This window comes from Alternaria ethzedia (assembly GCF_023757985.1).
Source record: "Alternaria ethzedia strain BMP 0044 chromosome Unknown scaffold_20, whole genome shotgun sequence".
Lineage (NCBI taxonomy): Eukaryota > Fungi > Ascomycota > Dothideomycetes > Pleosporales > Pleosporaceae > Alternaria > Alternaria ethzedia.
This window is the reverse complement of record NW_026056213.1, coordinates 315,544-332,089: the sequence shown is the minus strand read 5'-3', so window position 1 is coordinate 332,089 and position 16,546 is coordinate 315,544. Positions and strand designations below refer to the sequence as shown.

Genomic DNA, 16,546 nt, shown 5'->3' with positions numbered 1-16,546 from the left:
TCTGATTTTCTCATGTATGCCCTCAAATCTTGATCGCCTGAGTTGTGGGATGCATTGGAGCCCTCTCCACAAGCACCACCAGTCCATACAGGCTCTGAATCTTCTGCCAGTCGCCTTGTGCGCCGCGAAGTTTTTTCGAATCGTTCCGTCTTGTTGGTTGTCATCGGTAGACGCGTTCGGTAGCCCCGAGGGCAAGAATTTGTATGGGAAAGAGTATGGACGCGATCCGAATGGTGTCATGGGGTGAAGAGATGCGTATCGAAATGGCAAGCCTCAACTGAGCGTCGTGGAAAGGATACGTATCCTGAAATGAGTCTGATTGAGATAAGCATGGGTGTCAGCATTTCTGTTGCTGGTCGTTGGGAGGCACGCTCCATGGGGGCAGGCCCGACAGCAGGCCACAACGCGCCCAACTGTGGGCATAGCAGGACCTAAGGGCCACTGGAAACTTTATCAAACTGGGAAGATGGAACTTGGAAGGAATTGAAAGCAAAGCATGCCCCAGCGTGTCTCGGTGCTCCTGAGTGATAGATTGAATGTCGAAGTCAGGGCCGACCGGCTTTTCGGGGAAGGTCTCACGTACCTTGTCTAGAGCCTTCTGGGCTTCCGAGGTGCCCCACACCGTTAATTGACTGCCACAGGAAAAGTAATGTAACCCTCACAGCGTCCACGCAACGGAAGATACTATCGAGCAATTGACTATGCTCCGTCTCAATCTTCTTTATACGATAATCCCGAGAAGAACGGAAACAGCTCATCGTGCAGTCCTCGGCCCCCGATAGGCTTTTTCGGACGCCTGCGCAGCCGTGCCGCCCGACGCGTATCTTCGCCAACAAGCAGGTTCTGCATCATCACGTTGAACAGTGCAAACCTCTTCGCGTAACTCTACAAAGGACCTAGGGGTATAGGTCGTCATGGAGAGAGGTACAATCATGCGCCGTTTTTCGCCTACCAGTTAGCTATCCTGCCCACAATGCGAAGACACCATACGAAAACAGCTACTTTGTAGCGCGAAGGGAAAAAATGAGGTCCTCTAAGCAGGTGTTCCTAAACAGGGCACAGCATTAGTAGTCAGTAAACTCAGCATAAGTCCGCAGCCCGTTACAACGACTGCGACGATAGAGACCAAGCCGTTGGAAACCGGTAAGGCTGATCTTCCGTTAGAAGGGCTGTCTTTACCCGTCGCCCATAACATCGAAACGAGTAGCATGACAATGAACCGTTTGCTACAAGCAGGAGGCCGTGTTACTCAAGCTCCCGACGGCAGCAATCACAGGAGCAGGTTCGCTTCACATCTTGGTCCAGGTGACAAACAAGATGAACGGGGTCTGCAAGTCCTTCGTCGTCAGAGTGGATGAAAGAGCCAAGCAAACTGCCCAGGAGTGCTTCCTGTTGTACATTAAGGTCGCCAGAAAGATGGTGCCGTGAGCTACGCCAATCGTATGGACAGATTGTAGTCATTGTATTAGCAGCAAACAACATCGATCTTTTAGTGATGTCCATAGGTTTGGTCCATTCTTCACATTCAATCGACACCTATAGACCTGTAAACACATATTTTGCCAGTTGATTGATCGGGAGAAGTCTCCCTACCGTACCCAGGTAGCATCCCGTTATTGTTGATTGATGCGTACACATACCACCTAGGCGATCACCCATTAGATAGGCTGCCATCCTCAACGACCTCGGGAACGTGTGGACAATGTCCCGTGTTTCAATAGAAAAATCAATTGCCTTCCAGCCGCGAAATTGCCAATCTGGTTTACCAGCCATGGGGATATCCGTGCAGCTGATTGGAAGCAACAATTATGCGTGGCTGTGCTGTTGTCGCTTCTGGAATTATACTTTTAATGCAAAGGATTAGAAGCATCGGGTGAAGCCCCTCAGGTAGACCCGAGTGTACAGAAGGAAGGCTGAGTGATGTTCATTTAAAGCTCATGCAGTGATGCAGGCCTGTGTTCCGATACTATAGTGACCACAGAGCCGATGTCCGGCCTTTGAACAACCAACGAGCATAGACATCCAGATGTTGTTCAAGCATAGTTCCTCGAGTTGGCTGGCGACAAGGCGCAATTGTATCAGAGCGCGCCGCCTAATATTGTGAGTGAAAGCGTTGAGAAGAATATCGGTAGTTCCTGGTGGCGTTGAGCTAGCAGGGCTGCGACGAGAAAAAGCAATGCATTGTCCCAATCATGGATTGCTGATTCGAATGATCACTCGCCGTTGGATATATTTCAGGCTTCCAAAGTTCTCTTGAGCAGCTGAGCATCATACATGCGAAGCTTTTCCCGAGAAGACGACGGTACGATTGCGCATTTGACATAGGCATATAAGATGATTTGATTGCTGTGATATTCACCAGGTATTGTCGTGTGAAAGTCCGCTAGAGAAGACTCGATCGTACAGGTCCTTGCTTAGCAGCAGCGATGAGCGGCTCATTCAATTCCGTGGTCTCTGGCTTGAAAGGTTTATGGAAGACATCTGGAATGTGGGCGGCACGCTAATGCGCGTGAAACGGGAGGAAAAGGCTAATGAGGATGTCAGCCCTGTGATAGGCGGGTAGCAAAACGCCATCTCGGGAAGCTTGTAGAAGCTCGAGTTGCAGAGCACCGAGCTGTCTAGTTCCCTTCAATCCAACTCGACCATCAATCGACGCACAAATCGCTGTTGAAAGCTTAAGATGATACTTCGAACCCTATGCGCCCTTCCTGTGGCCACCAGCGCCCTTGCTGCCGTGACAGCACCTCACAAAGCTCTGGAGCCGAACATCCTCGACCCCTCCACATCGAAAGACCTTCTGCATCTGCATCGCGAACTCGTAGAGATTGAGTCCATATCTGGAAACGAAGAGAACGTCGGCGATTGGCTTACCAAATACCTTCGTGCGCAGGATTGGACCGTCGAAAAGCAGGAAGCATCTAAAGACCGATACAACCTCTTGGCCTACGGCGGCAAGCGCGAAACAACTATTTTGCTATCCTCGCATATCGATGTCGTACCCCCCTACTGGCCGTACTACTACAACGAGACGACCGACGTAATCGGTGGCAGAGGCAGCGTAGATGCGAAGGGCAGCGTCGCACCTATGATAATCGCCGCGCAGGGAATACGAGAGCACCTACAAGACGACATATCTCTGCTCTTTGTCGTCGGCGAAGAAACAGGCGGAGACGGCATGCGCGCATTCAGCAACTGGGACAAACGCCCATCCTCCCACGAAATCGTCATCTTCGGCGAACCCACCGAAGCGAAACTAGTCTGTGGACACAAGGGCATGCTCGGCTTCGAAGTCAAAGCGACAGGCAAAGCGGCGCATTCAGGATACCCATGGTTGGGCGTCAGCGCAAACGACATCATGGTACAAGCACTGGGCGAGCTCTTGAAGTTACGAGACCACCTCCCATGGAGCACAAAATACGGCAACACAACCATGAACTTCGGGCGCATCCAAGGCGGAGTCGCAGCCAACGTCGTCGCCGAGACCGCAACCGCAAACATCGCCACGCGCATCGCAGCCGGCACCCCCGATGTCATACGCGGACAAATCCTCGACGCGCTCAAAGACGTCAAAGCCTTTGCGCAAAAGGAAGGCGGCGATTTGGATGTACAATGGGGTGGCGAGGCATACGGTGTGGTGAACATAAACTGTGATATTGAGGGCTTCGAGACTTTGACTGTCAACTACGGAACGGACGTGCCGCACCTCTCTGGTGACCACAAGAGGTACCTGTACGGTCCCGGCTCCATCTTTGTCGCACACTCAGATCATGAGGCGCTGAAGAGGAAGGAGCTGGAACAGGCTGTTCTAGACTACCGTCGCCTTATTCTCAAGGCGACAGAGGTAAGGGAGAAGGAGCGGCAGCTGCAGGATGAGGAGCAGCTGGAATTATGAACTTGGGTGAAGAGACGGATGTAAATTGTAAATAGCTAGATACCCAAACACAGCGAGCGTTTCCCTCTGCGACAGTTATAGCCACTTTGATGTACCCCCACATTTAGTCTACCAGGAGAAGAGTCTCGCTCGATACAGGTAGGTCTGAAAGCAGGTGCTCAATGCCCCTTCCCAAGCTCCACTCCTCGACGTTTTACAGTCAAAGAGCGAACTGGGTAGATGGCACAAAGATTATTCTGGCGCATGATCCCTCATATTTGAAGGGACAGAGCGAACCAGCAATGGGAGAGAATGCATGGTCCGTCTGGGTTCTGTTCGTTGCGCTGGTGAAAGAGACTGAGAGTAACGCGTAGAGAGATGCTTTGGCCGACGCACGGAGCGGCGGAAGGTATGACCGGCGACGATAAGATAGAGAGCAGCCAGAAGTGAGATGAGATGGCAAAGAGGGAAGGAGCGATGACACCGCGCTATGCATTCAACTTACCAACGCCGATGATGCTAGCGTCTCATACCTCATATCATACATTTACTTATACAATCATAAAACCGTCAATTAACATTCTCAGCTCGCGATAGCCGGCACGTCGTCCTCCTTTTGCGCAATGCCTTCGGCTTCCTCAGCGGCCTTTGCAGTTTCTGACATGCCCAGGTCCCTGAACTGCCAGCCATCGTTCTCTTTGACCCAGTCTTTCCGCTCGCCCAGGATAGCTACACTGCTCTCGGCGCCCTTGACGAGGAACTGGTCGGCTACGGCTTGTACCTGCTTAGCTGTGACGTCGAGGAGGCGTTCGCGACGCGTCTGCAGCATATCGTCTGTGACGCCAGACAGGAACAGCCTCATTCCCTCGCGACTGACACTTTGCGGCGCATCGTATCCTTGGAATGCACTCAGCTTGGCTTCTTCAAGATCCTGAGGTGTCCATGCGCGGTCGCGCGCCCATTGCCCTGCTTCGGCCATGATCTTCATACTGTTCTGCGGGTTGGGGTCGCGGTATGAGTACATGCCGAAGAGACCGCCGATGCTACGTGCATATGCACCACCGCCGTATGCGCCACCCTTCTCGCGAATCTCTGGATGAAGTTGCTTGAAGGTAAGGAGCTTCGCGAGGATCTCGAGAGGTGCGCTGGAGGCGTCGGTGTAGGCCACTGTCGGGACAGCGCGGGCGGAGTAGTAGACTTGGTAAGGCAGAGGGAAGAATGACTTGGCGTTCCGAGGGTACTGCTTTTGCTGTGACGTCGAGGGCACAGAGACGTCCTTGTGTAATGTGTTCAAGAAGCGATGTAGTGCCTCCTGGTTTGGCGTTGAGCTCTCGCTACCGCAGTTGATCGCTACGCGGAGTTGGTTGCTGTTCGTGATAGTGAAAGACTGGATAGCTTTGAGTTTCTTGATGACATCGTCTAGCGACTCTTGCGATGCGAGAGCTGTCATAACCTTGACTTGGGTGAGACCCCCGGTTTCTTCTGCTAATCGGCTCACAGGACTGATTCCAGCTTCAGCGAACTTCATGGCATAAGAATGACCAGACTCTGCGATCGAGTTGATGGCACCACTTGCCGCACTCTGCAGGAGCTCTCGGATCTTCTTGCCCGCTTCAGGCCCGTCAAAGTCCGTCTCTTGTATGATAGTCCGTAGGAGTTCGTACATGTCGGGTATGTTACGGTCGAAAGCGTAGCCGGAAAATGCCATACCTTCCTCGTACGCGTCGAGCGACAAGGGTGACTGTGAAGAGTGGTAGCCTACGGAGATGCCTCCAGTCTTCAGCTTGATCAGTTCCTCAAGTTGTTCCATCGTCTTGTCTTTGGTACCAAGGCGCATGATGGCGCTGGTGAATAGCGGGATCATCTCTCGTAGCTCGTCTGGGAGACCCTGTAATCTGTGCACGGCACGGAAGTACGTCAGACCATTGGTGGGTGCCTCGCGCCACTGGACCTTCACGCCATCCAGCTCAGTATGTCGCAGTGGCTTCCTCTCCTTTTCTCGAGGAATATCCTTGACGTGAACAGTGGGCAGACAGCTCAAATCTTCGTTTCTGGCTTTCTCTTGGACTTCCAATAGCTGAAGCTCTCGCTCTTCCAGGTACTTATGTGCCTCCTGCTCGCTTGGGAACTGCTTCGTGGTCTCTGCAATCTTTGCCGCTAATCGTTGGCTTTCTTCATCCACGAGTTCCTGGCTGAACGTCTCCGATGGCTGCATGGTGAAGGTCAGGGTTTTGTCGGTGAGTAGGTACTTTTCAATCAGGCTCTCCAAATAGTTGCCTTCAGCGTACTTCTTCTGGAAAGCATTGACGGTTTCTTGCCACGCGAGGGCCTCCATTGGGTCGATACCATTGAACCAGCCGGGTTTCAGTCTTTGGAGGATGCCCATACCAAAGTTGGCGGTCTTGTGCTTGAGCGAAAGCTCCAGCTGATGTAGGATACCATCGACCTTGATCTTGTCGAAGCCGCTTTTGCGCACCTCGAGCAAGGTCTCCGCAATGGTCTCGCGCACCTTGTTCACATCATCCGCTTTGACGGCGTCCAACCCAATGGACAAGACACCTCGTCGTCCAGCGCTGTCATAGCCAGTATTCGCACTGAAATCAGCACCAAGTCCAGATTCTACAAGATTGCGATAGAGAGGCGAGCCGTAGCCGCTCATGAGCAGACTGCTCAGTACTCCCAGCGCAAAGTTCTCTACGGCGTCTGCAGTGTCGCCCATCAACCATGTAAGCGAAGTCTTGTACTGCCTGTCCTGAGGTACCAGTGGGTCGAGAGGTCCCGCAACCGTGACTTGCTTGGGGCCGTCCAGAGTTATTGGAGCCTTCACTTCCTGATCCACGGCTATCTTGTCAAAACCGTTCAAGCGACTGTCCACCTCCTTCAGATGCTCCACCAAAGGCATGTCTCCGTATGTGAGAATCTTGGCATTGCTTGGATGATAGTGGTCGGCGTGGAATTTCCGTAGCTGTTCCCAAGTCAGGTCGGTAATCTTCTGTGGGTCGCCACCGGAGTTGTTGATGGCTGGGTATAGGTGGTCTTGGAATTTGGTGTAGAACAAGTAGCTCGCATCCGACATCTGACCCTTCATCTCATTGTATACCACGCCCTTGAAAACGATGCGCTTCGCGTTGGGGTCGTCCGACTCTTTTGCCAGCGGGTTCTCAGGACCCAACCGCCACCCCTCTTGGGTAAAGTCATTTTCCTTCAGTAACGGGTGTAGCGTCGCATCGAGGTATACGGACATGAGGTTTTTGAAATCTTGCGCGTTTGTCGTGGCGAACGGATAGCCAGTGTGGTCGGGAAAGGTCCAGGCGTTCATGAAGTTGGAAAGCGAGCGGGGAAGCATCTTGAAGAAGGGATCGCGGATGGGGTACCTGGGTTGTCAGCGACACATTGGTTGTAACGAAAAGGTGGCATACTTCTCACTCCCGCACAACGTCGTATGCTCGAGGATGTGTGGCACTCCGGTGGCATCTGGTGGGTTGGTCTTGAAGCCAATCGAAAAGACATTGTTCGCATCCTCGCGGGCAATGTGCAGATATTCGGCGCCAGTCTTGTCATGCTGGAGATGCAAAGCGGTCAGCTCGAGCTCCGGCACCTGCTTGACGCGCTTGAGGGTGAAGCCATGCAGCTGCTCGCCGACATTGGGAAAGTTGGAGACATCGGTGATAGCGGCATATCCACGTCGAGACAAGGTTGACAGCCGGTGCGGGGTTATCGTGGCATTTCGAGGGCTTTGGACCTGCCGACCAACGGAACGTATCATGTTTGGAATAGAGGGTGGATGGCAGAGTGCCGCGCAGCCTCAGAAATGTCAGAGGCACCCCATCGATGACGCCTGTCGCGCCGATTGGCCGAGGGACCCCATACCAAAAGAGATTAGCCCGCAAAATTACTAAGACGAAAGAGTGCGCCTGGACAGGCTGTTGATGCGTTATACGGCTGGAGACATGTCGGATTGGCTAGCCTGCCAGTGATCTCATCTGTCGGGTCCGATATTGAAGCTCGTGGGCGTTGTGGAGACTACCAGGTGTCTTGTGCCTTTCGCGATCGACCAGACCACCGACGTCGTCCCCTCCTTCCTCTTCAACACCCGCCACGAGACATTGCCCGACCCGACCCCGACGACTGCATGACCCGACACTGTACATATTGCTACACCACGCCCGTTGACGCCCCCTGCACTGCGCTCCACACCTGTTTTCACCCGAAGCAGTCCCGAGACGCCGGCGGAAGACGTGCATCCTTACCACGCGCATTGTAGACAGGCGGCTGCTGCCAGACGGATGCGCCACTGGACTGCCTAGAGACCTGCATTGGGGACACGTGAGACTGAGTGCATAGGCGGAGGAACCGTCGGAGGCAACACGGGGGATCCACAAGCTGAGGCGCTACACGGAAGAGTCACGACTTCATGGCAACCGTCGCCCAACAGCGCCAGCCGACGTCTGCCCAGTCCCGCCCTCACCACGAAGCCAGCCGCAGTGCATCTGCCTCTCCTGCAAACATGGCACCCGCACAGCACAACCCAGCGCCTGCGCCTGCGCCCGCTAAGAAGGGCAAAGGCAAGAAGGCGACCGACCCCTCGGAGCAGCAGAAGCAGATCCAGGCCAAGATTGCTCAGCTCGAACTGGACCAGGCAGGGGACAAGGAGCAGGAACTCGAAATCGGTGCGTCTACCTCTTGCGACGGAGCTGTGGAGGAGGGGACACTCTGGGTGGCGCAGCCCATGTCTGCACAGCACGAGACTGGGGCCCTATCAAATGAATCGTTGGCTGACGTATGGCATGGACAGAACGCGAAGTTAAGAAAGCAAACCGCGAACTCTCCTCGCTCCTCTCCAACATGGACGGCCCGCTGTCCCGGCTCGAAGTCGTGCAGAAACGATATACCGAACTCCTCTCCGATATGAAGCGCACGGAACGCGAACACCAAAAGGCGAAGAAGCGCGGGGACCAGCTGCAGAAGGAAAAGGACGCGCAAAGGTCGGAGTTGAACAAGGTTACGACAATGAAGGACAAGTTGGACAAATTGTCGCGTGACTTTGCAAAGGAAAACAAGAAACTCAAGGACGAACTACACAAGCTCGAATCTAGCGAATCCACCGCCAGGCAAGAACTACACGAGCGTCTCGAACACCTGGTGAATGACGTGGACGATTGCATAGCAGCTGCGAACGGGCCTGAACCACAGAATCAAGCCGAGCAAGAACTGGACGAAATGTATGTGTGGCACAGCCAAATTTGGGAGCATGAACTAACGAAGCAGATTTCGTCAAAAGTTCAAGTCGTTCATTGACCAGTACGAGTTGCGCGAATTACAATACCACTCGATGCTGCGACTCAAAGAGCTCGAAATACAGTATCACGCCGCCCGACTAGAGCAGCAGCGCAAACAACAAGAAGCCGAATCTTCCAAGTCGCACCAGTTGACCCGCCAAGTGTCGACCTTTTCGCAGACCGAGACGGAACTACGCACGCAGCTCAACATATACGTGGAGAAGTTCAAACAGGTATGCAACCCGTTAACCCCTCGTTGGTCTGTATCATCATGGTTAATACTGACCAGATGCAGGTCGAGGAAACGCTCAACAACTCAAACGATCTCTTCCTCACGTTCCGCAAGGAGATGGAGGAGATGTCAAAGAAAACCAAGCGTCTTGAAAAGGAGAACCAGACGCTGCAACGTCACAAGGACATCACGAACCGCAATATTGGCGAGATGGTGGAAGAGCGCCAAAAGATGCAAGAGGAGCTTGCCAGGCGGACCAAGGAAGCCGAGGACCAGCGGAAGAAGATAGCCCGCCTGGAAACACTGTGTCGTGGAATGCAGGCACAAGGTCGAGGCCAGGTTCCGATGCATGAGCTGGATCACGAGGAGCAGGACGAGGAGGATGAAGAAGTTACGGAGAGCGAGTACGAATACGAGGACGAAGATAGCGCAGAGTACGACGACGACACTGAAGAAGACGGTGTCGAACCGGCGCTTGTGCATCGACCATTCGGGCCTGTCCCTCCACCTCCGCCGCAGCCAACACCTGCGCAGGGAAAAGTCAACGGGCATGCACAAGCTAATGGGCAAATGAATGGAGTCAAACGCTAATAGCAATATCATAGAGACTCACTCTTCGACCCATCTACGTCTTCTCAATTTGCAAATGATGTCCCGCTTCCGCCATCTCAGACAACGTCTTCGAACCCGCTCGGAGATTTTATGAAGCAGTGGAGTTGGGATGATGCGGACCTACCGTCTATTGCGGACTTCGATATGACTGACCAAGCATTCGACGAGCTCATGAAGCAGATGAATTGGGATGATGTGACTGCGCAGTTCGATGCGGAAATGGAAGCAATGGCTGACAAGACTGCTCGTCTTCTGTCAAACGATGCGGCGAAGTCAGAGGAGCCAGAAGAGCCAGATTTAGATGTTGATTGAAGCGTCTTTGTGCTCCGCAATTGGCATACGTGAGTATAGTGCGAGAAGCCGATTATTGATAACAACATCGATAGTATGGATTATGATTTCCAACATGCATATCATCGTGCTCTCCAGCAGAAAATTTCCCATACTATGCCTATTGTGACTACCAAATATGCATGTTCATCCCGTCCACGACGGGCGAATCTCGGCAATGGCAACGATGTATCGAGTCGAGCTAAGATGCCTCGGCTCGTGCACCCACGTTTTCCCCGCAAAACCCCTGGCAGTCGAGGATGCCAGTAGGCACGGCCGCTATTTAGCATGCACACTCCCATACTCACCATGCGGTTACACATAGCTTCATTGCTGCCAGAAGCACGCTCTTCAGACCTTTATTCGCGTTATCCGACGTGACCTACTCCATCTACTTTCAATTATCAACGACCCGCGACCACAGCCTACGCCGTCATGTCACCGCCGGCACTGCAGACGCCGCTTTCGAAGCTGCTGGGCATCCAGTATCCGATTATCCTCGCCGGCATGGCGCGCACCTCTGGTGGCCCCCTCGCAGCTGCCGTGTCGAACGCTGGTGGCCTAGGTGTAATTGGCGGTCTCGGATACACACCGGAACAGCTCCAATCGATCATCGATGACCTCAAGTCAAACCTCCGAGACAAGAACCTGCCCTTCGGTGTCGATCTCGCACTCCCACAAGTCGGCGGCAGCGCACGCAAGACGAACCATGACTACACCCATGGACAGCTCGATGACCTCATCGAAGTCACAATCAAGAATGGCGCAAAGCTGTTTGTGAGCGCTGTTGGTGTACCGCCCGAGCGGACGATCAAGAGGCTTCACGAAGCAGGCATTTTGATCATGAATATGGTCGGACACCCCAAACATGCGAAAAAGGCACTAGATGCAGGTGTGGATATCGTGTGCGCCCAGGGTGGAGAAGGCGGAGGACATACCGGCGATATCGCGAACAGCATCCTGATACCCTCCGTCGTGGACGTCGCGCGCAAATACAAGAGCCCTCTGACCGGTCAGCCAGCCATCGTAGTGGCGGCGGGAGGCATCTATAACGGCCGCAGTCTGGCAAGCAGCTTGATGCAAGGCGCACAGGGCGTATGGGTCGGCACACGATTCGTCGCATCAACTGAGGCTGGCTGCTCGCAAATGCACAAGGAGAACGTGGTCACAGCCGACTTCACAGACACAGGCCGGACACTGGTTGTCAGTGGCCGACCGTTGCGCGTCAGGTACAACGACTACATCAAAGAGTGGCACGAGCGCGAGGACGAGATCAAGAAGCTCACGGAGGCGGGAGTTGTGCCGCTGGCGAAGGACATGGACGATGGGAAGGATGTGGATATCCCGTTCCTGATGGGCCAGGTTGCGGGGGTTATCGGCGATATCAAGCCCGCAAAGGAGATTGTCGACGAGATGGTGCAAGAGGCGATCGACATGCTGAAGCTAGGCCAGACGTACATTGGAGGGCCGAGCAGTAAACTGTAGATAATAACAGTAGAGTTTTCGTGTCTTGACAACAGTCCGTCGCATCTCGGTCCTTGGGTTGCCGTGTAACACAACGTCAGAAGAAGCGCATACATGCATCCGGCTCTCGGTCGAAGAACACATTGCACAAACGTTATTGACTTGTACACTCGAAACGAGAACGATGTCCAAACCACGTCGCGTCGCATTGTGGTGGTGGTGCCTGCGCCTTCCCAGAGCAGCGGTGGATGATCTGCGACCAGGATCGCGCTCCCCGAATCCATGGCAGCACCGGAAGCTCAGGAGAGATCTGACGGCACGCCCAGTCCCCGTCCGCCTGGGAGTATTCACAATTAATATACACTTCTTCGCACTCGCGGTCGGCGCAAAGCTAGTATTATTATCCTCGCACATCTCGAACGCCCTAGGCCCCTGGCGTTTGCGGCCTTCTCCACTTTCGCTGCCACCAGAGCATATACGGAGCCGTCTCTCTCTTCCGCGGCGCTCGCTCGCCAGTCCGAACTCCTGCAACCCATAGATGACGCTGGTTGCGCAGGCGACACCACGGAGCAGCGGCGCATCATTCCATGCAGTCAAATCTCAGAGCCCAGGCTGAGATTCAGGCCCAGAGGAAGAAGGTAGGCCCCGTCCCGCTGCCGTCCAACGACGCTCGTGCGCCGCAACAAGCAATTCCCCCAGGCGCATGTTTGCAACACGCATGCTGAGACGCAAATTATAGCAGCTCGCGAATTCGTACAAACAGCTGCTCGAGTAAGTCTCTTCTTTGCTTTTGCGCGCCGGCTGCGTGTTTCACCGGGTCCAATTTGCTGACGCAGGGCCAGTGAGTTCGCCGCGACTGATCTCAAGACGGTCGGCAACTATACACTGGGGAAACTTATAGGCAAGGGCAGTTTTGGCAAGGTTTACTTGGCGTCGCACAAACTCAGCAATGGCTCAAAGGTACCACCGGCAGGACGTTACGAGGAACCACGCTGATCGCAAGCAGGTCGTGCTCAAGAGCGCGAAGAAGGACGACGCCAACCTCGCGCGCGAGATCCATCACCACCGCCAATTCACGCACCCACACATAGCCCGCCTGTACGAGGTCATAGTCACCGAGAACCTAGTCTGGCTGGTACTCGAGTACTGCCAGGGCGATGAACTCTACAACTACCTACTGGCCAAGGGCGCCCTCGAGCCCGCCAGAGTCCAGCGCATCTTCACCCAGCTCGTCGGCGCCGTCACCTACGTCCACAACAAGTCGTGCGTCCATCGCGACCTCAAGCTCGAGAACATACTGCTGGACAAGCACGGAGACGTCAAGTTGGTCGACTTTGGTTTCACGCGCGAGTACGAGGGCAAGTCCAACTACCTGCAGACATGGTGCGGGACAATCTGCTACAGCGCGCCGGAGATGCTCAAGGGCGAAAAGTACGCAGGCGAAAAGGTGGACGTTTGGAGTTTGGGCATCATTCTTTACGCGCTTCTAGTGGGCGAGCTGCCTTTTGACGACGACGACGAAATGGTCACGAAGAACAAGATACTGAAGGAGGACCCCAAATATCCGGAGCACTTCCCGCAGCAAGCGAAGGAGTTATGTCAGTCGCTACTATCCAAACGGCCGATCTTGCGACCTACACTGGCAGACATACTACAGAACCCTTGGTTATCGGAACATGCGCCCCGCCAGCAGGAGATCTTGAAGCTCCAACAGCCGGCGCCTTTCTCGACCGAGCTGGAGAAGGAGGTCTTGCAACGCATGCGCGCTGCCGGGGTGGATATTGACATGGTGATTGAGAACGTGCTGGCCCAAAGATGCGACTCGTTAGCTGGTTGGTGGGCACTGTTGCTCGAAAAAGAGGAACGCAAGGCAAAGAGGAGAGAACGCAAGCGCAAAGAGAAAGAAGCAGAGGCTAAGAGCCTCCGACGACTGAGCGCTGCAAGTAGTCGACTTGACAAGCTTGCGCCTACCATAAGAGAGTCTGACGAAGAAGGCATTCACTCTCCCTCTACGCCTAAGAGTCGCGGCAGGACCACAAATCGAAGCAGCTTACATGGTGAGTATCATGGCGGACATCAGGAAACGCTTCTAACTCGAGACAGGTGCTCCCGAACTGCCAAAGCTGCCAGAGCTAATCACCTCACCCAATCTCACAGTCGACGACAAACCGCTCCCTCCAATCGATACCCGTCGGGGTCGGAAATCCCATTCATCCTCACGTCCGCCACCACCAGCGAAGGATCTCGACAGGCGGCGTTCACGCAGCAGTATGCTACAGGTCGTATCTACCAATCCAGATCTTCTTTCTCCCAATGGCTTCGTGCCTAAGCGACGCCGGAAACAGCCCTTCATCAATCACCTTTTGACACTTCGAAATTGGATAAAAGAGACGTCGAAACGAGCGCGATCGCCGGGTTCGAAAGCCAGCAGTGGACAGTCGCCAAAGATACCTCCAAGCAAGTCTTCGGATTCAACACGAAGACAGAGTACGGCAAATCGGTCGTCTGTACACACGAACCCCAGGTCTCCACCCACACCACAAATGCCTGGCCCGCGGCCCCGAGGCTCAACACACGGCTCAGGCTCCATGAGAAGGCTGTCAGCATCGCCCGCACCACTAACACCACGATCCTCCTACCGTCGCTCGTCTGGCGGTCTCCGCGGTCGAAAATCCACTTCGTCATCTGTATCCTCGATCCGCAGCATGCCACACCACCACCACTCGCACTCAAAAGCCTCATCCACATCCTCCGCCTCTCTCGCTTCTCCCGCCGTTTCCACAAGCGGCCATTCACACAAACCCTCCAAATCCCCCCACAACAGCATCAAGGTCCTCCCCGCCACCCCCACCTCCTCAAGCTTTCCTTCCAACATCCGCCTTGTACGTTCTGGCTTCCCACCCGGTCTCAACGAATCCAGCGCCGCTTTCGGAAACGGAAACAGCATTCCCCCGCAGTCCCCGGGTCTTGTCTTCGCAAAGAGGAGGAAGAGCCCTTTCAAAGGTCCCATGCTTAATGTTAATACCGGAGGTCTGAATGGCAGCTCGACGAATGGTAGCGGCGGCTGGAGGAGTAGAAGTGGAGAAGGTGGTATGGGGAGTCGGGGAACGAGCGTACAGGGTCGCAGGAGTGGAGAGATCTTAGGCATCACAGAGGAAGATGAGGAAGAAGAAGAGGAGGTCGAAGAGGTGGATACATTTGGCGGGAAGTTAGGTGAAGGCGAGTTCATTGAGGAGGAAGCGCCTGGGCCATTGACCCCGCCCAAAGAGAAGTTCAAAGAGAAAGCTTGATGATTTGGAAAATTGGCGCGAGATCGAAGAGGAGGTTTGAGGTTATTTTGGTGAGAATGTGGGGGTTGGCCGCTTGTTATGGCCATTTTTGGGCTGTGGTCGTTGTTCTTCTTGCTGCGTGGTACTTGTTCACTTCCTTTCGCTTCTTGCCTTCATCTTCATGCTCTCGCGCTTTAACGGCATACATTCGCGGCGTTTGTCTATTTCATCGGATACCTACATACACATGCGTTTTCCTTTCGTTCATTCTAATTTTATCGACACGTATACACTATGCATCATTTGCACCTCATGGCGTCTGTCACTTGCGCCTGTATTTCCACTACACGTTTGAAGTTTATTGAGCCCCTAGATGATATTCCGCTCATCTCAAAGTTTTGAACGATTGCCACATCAGGCAGTCGGCGTCCTTTGTCTTGCGAGCCGACTTTCCTCCAGCGGTGTGGACTCAAAGAGAACGGCAATGTCGTCAGGATACGAAGTCAACGGTTCAACGTTAGTACTGCATATCGATCAGCGTAGACGCAATCTTGGTCACACAAGCATTCCCGACTAACCCGGTCCCTGGTCGCGATCAGCGAATACATCACTCAGTCCAGCGTCATGATGTCGATATATCCCCCACGATACGCCCTCAAAGCACCCGAAGCAACGAGAATCGATGACGCAGAACAACATTGCACAAAGACACGTGTATGCATATACGTATCCAGGTACAACAGCTGAATCAGTAGGGATATACTTGTGCTCAACATAAGCCTTTGCGTTGCACATCGGCGTCGAAGAGGCGGTGTGGTGGACATGCGGCGTCGGAGGCGAGGTTGAATCGGAACGGTTGGTGTGACCTTGTACGAAATCTGGCCTTGACAAAGTTCCGGTGGTGATCTTTGGTGCGGAAAAGTAACGGTGTTGCGGCTGAAACTTGTGTTGGTAACAACGCGACTAACATGTCGGAAGCGCTAGAATCGTCTAGTGGAGCTGTTCAGTGACATGCTGTTGTCTGTGAGAGCCTCCCGGTTGATTCTAGTCTACTGAGACAGTCATGCGTACTTTTCTTAGTGACATTGCGCCCAATGCGTGAGGTTTGCCATGTGATGCGCACGAGGCACAAGTCCAACAGCCGAGATGTGGGAGGTGGTGCAGGGGGAGGTAACGATGCGGCAACGCTGTGTTACGTCAAACGCCGCAAGGACCATAAGGGAGCAAGTCCGAGTTTGGTGCATTATCTTAGTACGGACATCCGAGAGGGGTGTCCAGGTTGAGGGAGAGGTAAGGGATTGCTGTGATATCGTGTCCTGGAAACGAATGCGGTATGCCTTCAACCAAGCAATACTCACAAAAGATGTCAGGGAGAATGGGGTGACTGATACGCCACCTTGGTGAGCTGCTTCCTCGGAAGATGCAAGGTCAGCCGGGAAGATCAGTCTGTGCATCAGTGCATAAACGGCGAGCGCCATCGCTGCACCGT

The 16,546-nt window shown here is 53.9% G+C and overlaps 5 protein-coding genes across 5 annotated transcripts; 4 read left to right on the top strand and 1 right to left on the bottom strand.

The window, feature by feature from the left end:
• Positions 1 to 2,680: 2,680 nt before the first annotated feature.
• J4E87_007408 (uncharacterized protein) lies at positions 2,681 to 3,892 on the top strand (the record flags this gene model as incomplete). The annotated part of the gene is made up of 1 exon (XM_049379004.1): positions 2,681 to 3,892. One exon carries the CDS (start codon positions 2,681 to 2,683, stop codon positions 3,890 to 3,892), a length of 1,212 nt encoding a protein of 403 aa, XP_049231274.1.
• A 562-nt stretch (positions 3,893 to 4,454) lies between these two features.
• Positions 4,455 to 7,637, bottom strand: CYM1 (Mitochondrial presequence protease; the record flags this gene model as incomplete). The annotated part of the gene is made up of 2 exons (XM_049379003.1): positions 4,455 to 7,245; positions 7,291 to 7,637. 2 exons carry the CDS (start codon positions 7,635 to 7,637, stop codon positions 4,455 to 4,457), a joined length of 3,138 nt encoding a protein of 1,045 aa, XP_049231273.1.
• Positions 7,638 to 8,378: 741 nt separating this feature from the next.
• J4E87_007406 (uncharacterized protein) lies at positions 8,379 to 10,306 on the top strand (the record flags this gene model as incomplete). The annotated part of the gene is made up of 5 exons (XM_049379002.1): positions 8,379 to 8,541; positions 8,667 to 9,093; positions 9,140 to 9,383; positions 9,446 to 9,859; positions 10,055 to 10,306. 5 exons carry the CDS (start codon positions 8,379 to 8,381, stop codon positions 10,304 to 10,306), a joined length of 1,500 nt encoding a protein of 499 aa, XP_049231272.1.
• A 453-nt stretch (positions 10,307 to 10,759) lies between these two features.
• On the top strand, positions 10,760 to 11,809 carry J4E87_007405 (uncharacterized protein; the record flags this gene model as incomplete). The annotated part of the gene is made up of 1 exon (XM_049379001.1): positions 10,760 to 11,809. The coding sequence occupies one exon, from the start codon at positions 10,760 to 10,762 to the stop codon at positions 11,807 to 11,809; it is 1,050 nt and encodes a 349-aa protein (XP_049231271.1).
• Positions 11,810 to 12,375: 566 nt separating this feature from the next.
• Positions 12,376 to 15,078, top strand: J4E87_007404 (uncharacterized protein; the record flags this gene model as incomplete). The annotated part of the gene is made up of 5 exons (XM_049379000.1): positions 12,376 to 12,426; positions 12,528 to 12,559; positions 12,631 to 12,748; positions 12,795 to 13,845; positions 13,892 to 15,078. 5 exons carry the CDS (start codon positions 12,376 to 12,378, stop codon positions 15,076 to 15,078), a joined length of 2,439 nt encoding a protein of 812 aa, XP_049231270.1.
• Between the last annotated feature and the right edge of the window lie 1,468 nt (positions 15,079 to 16,546).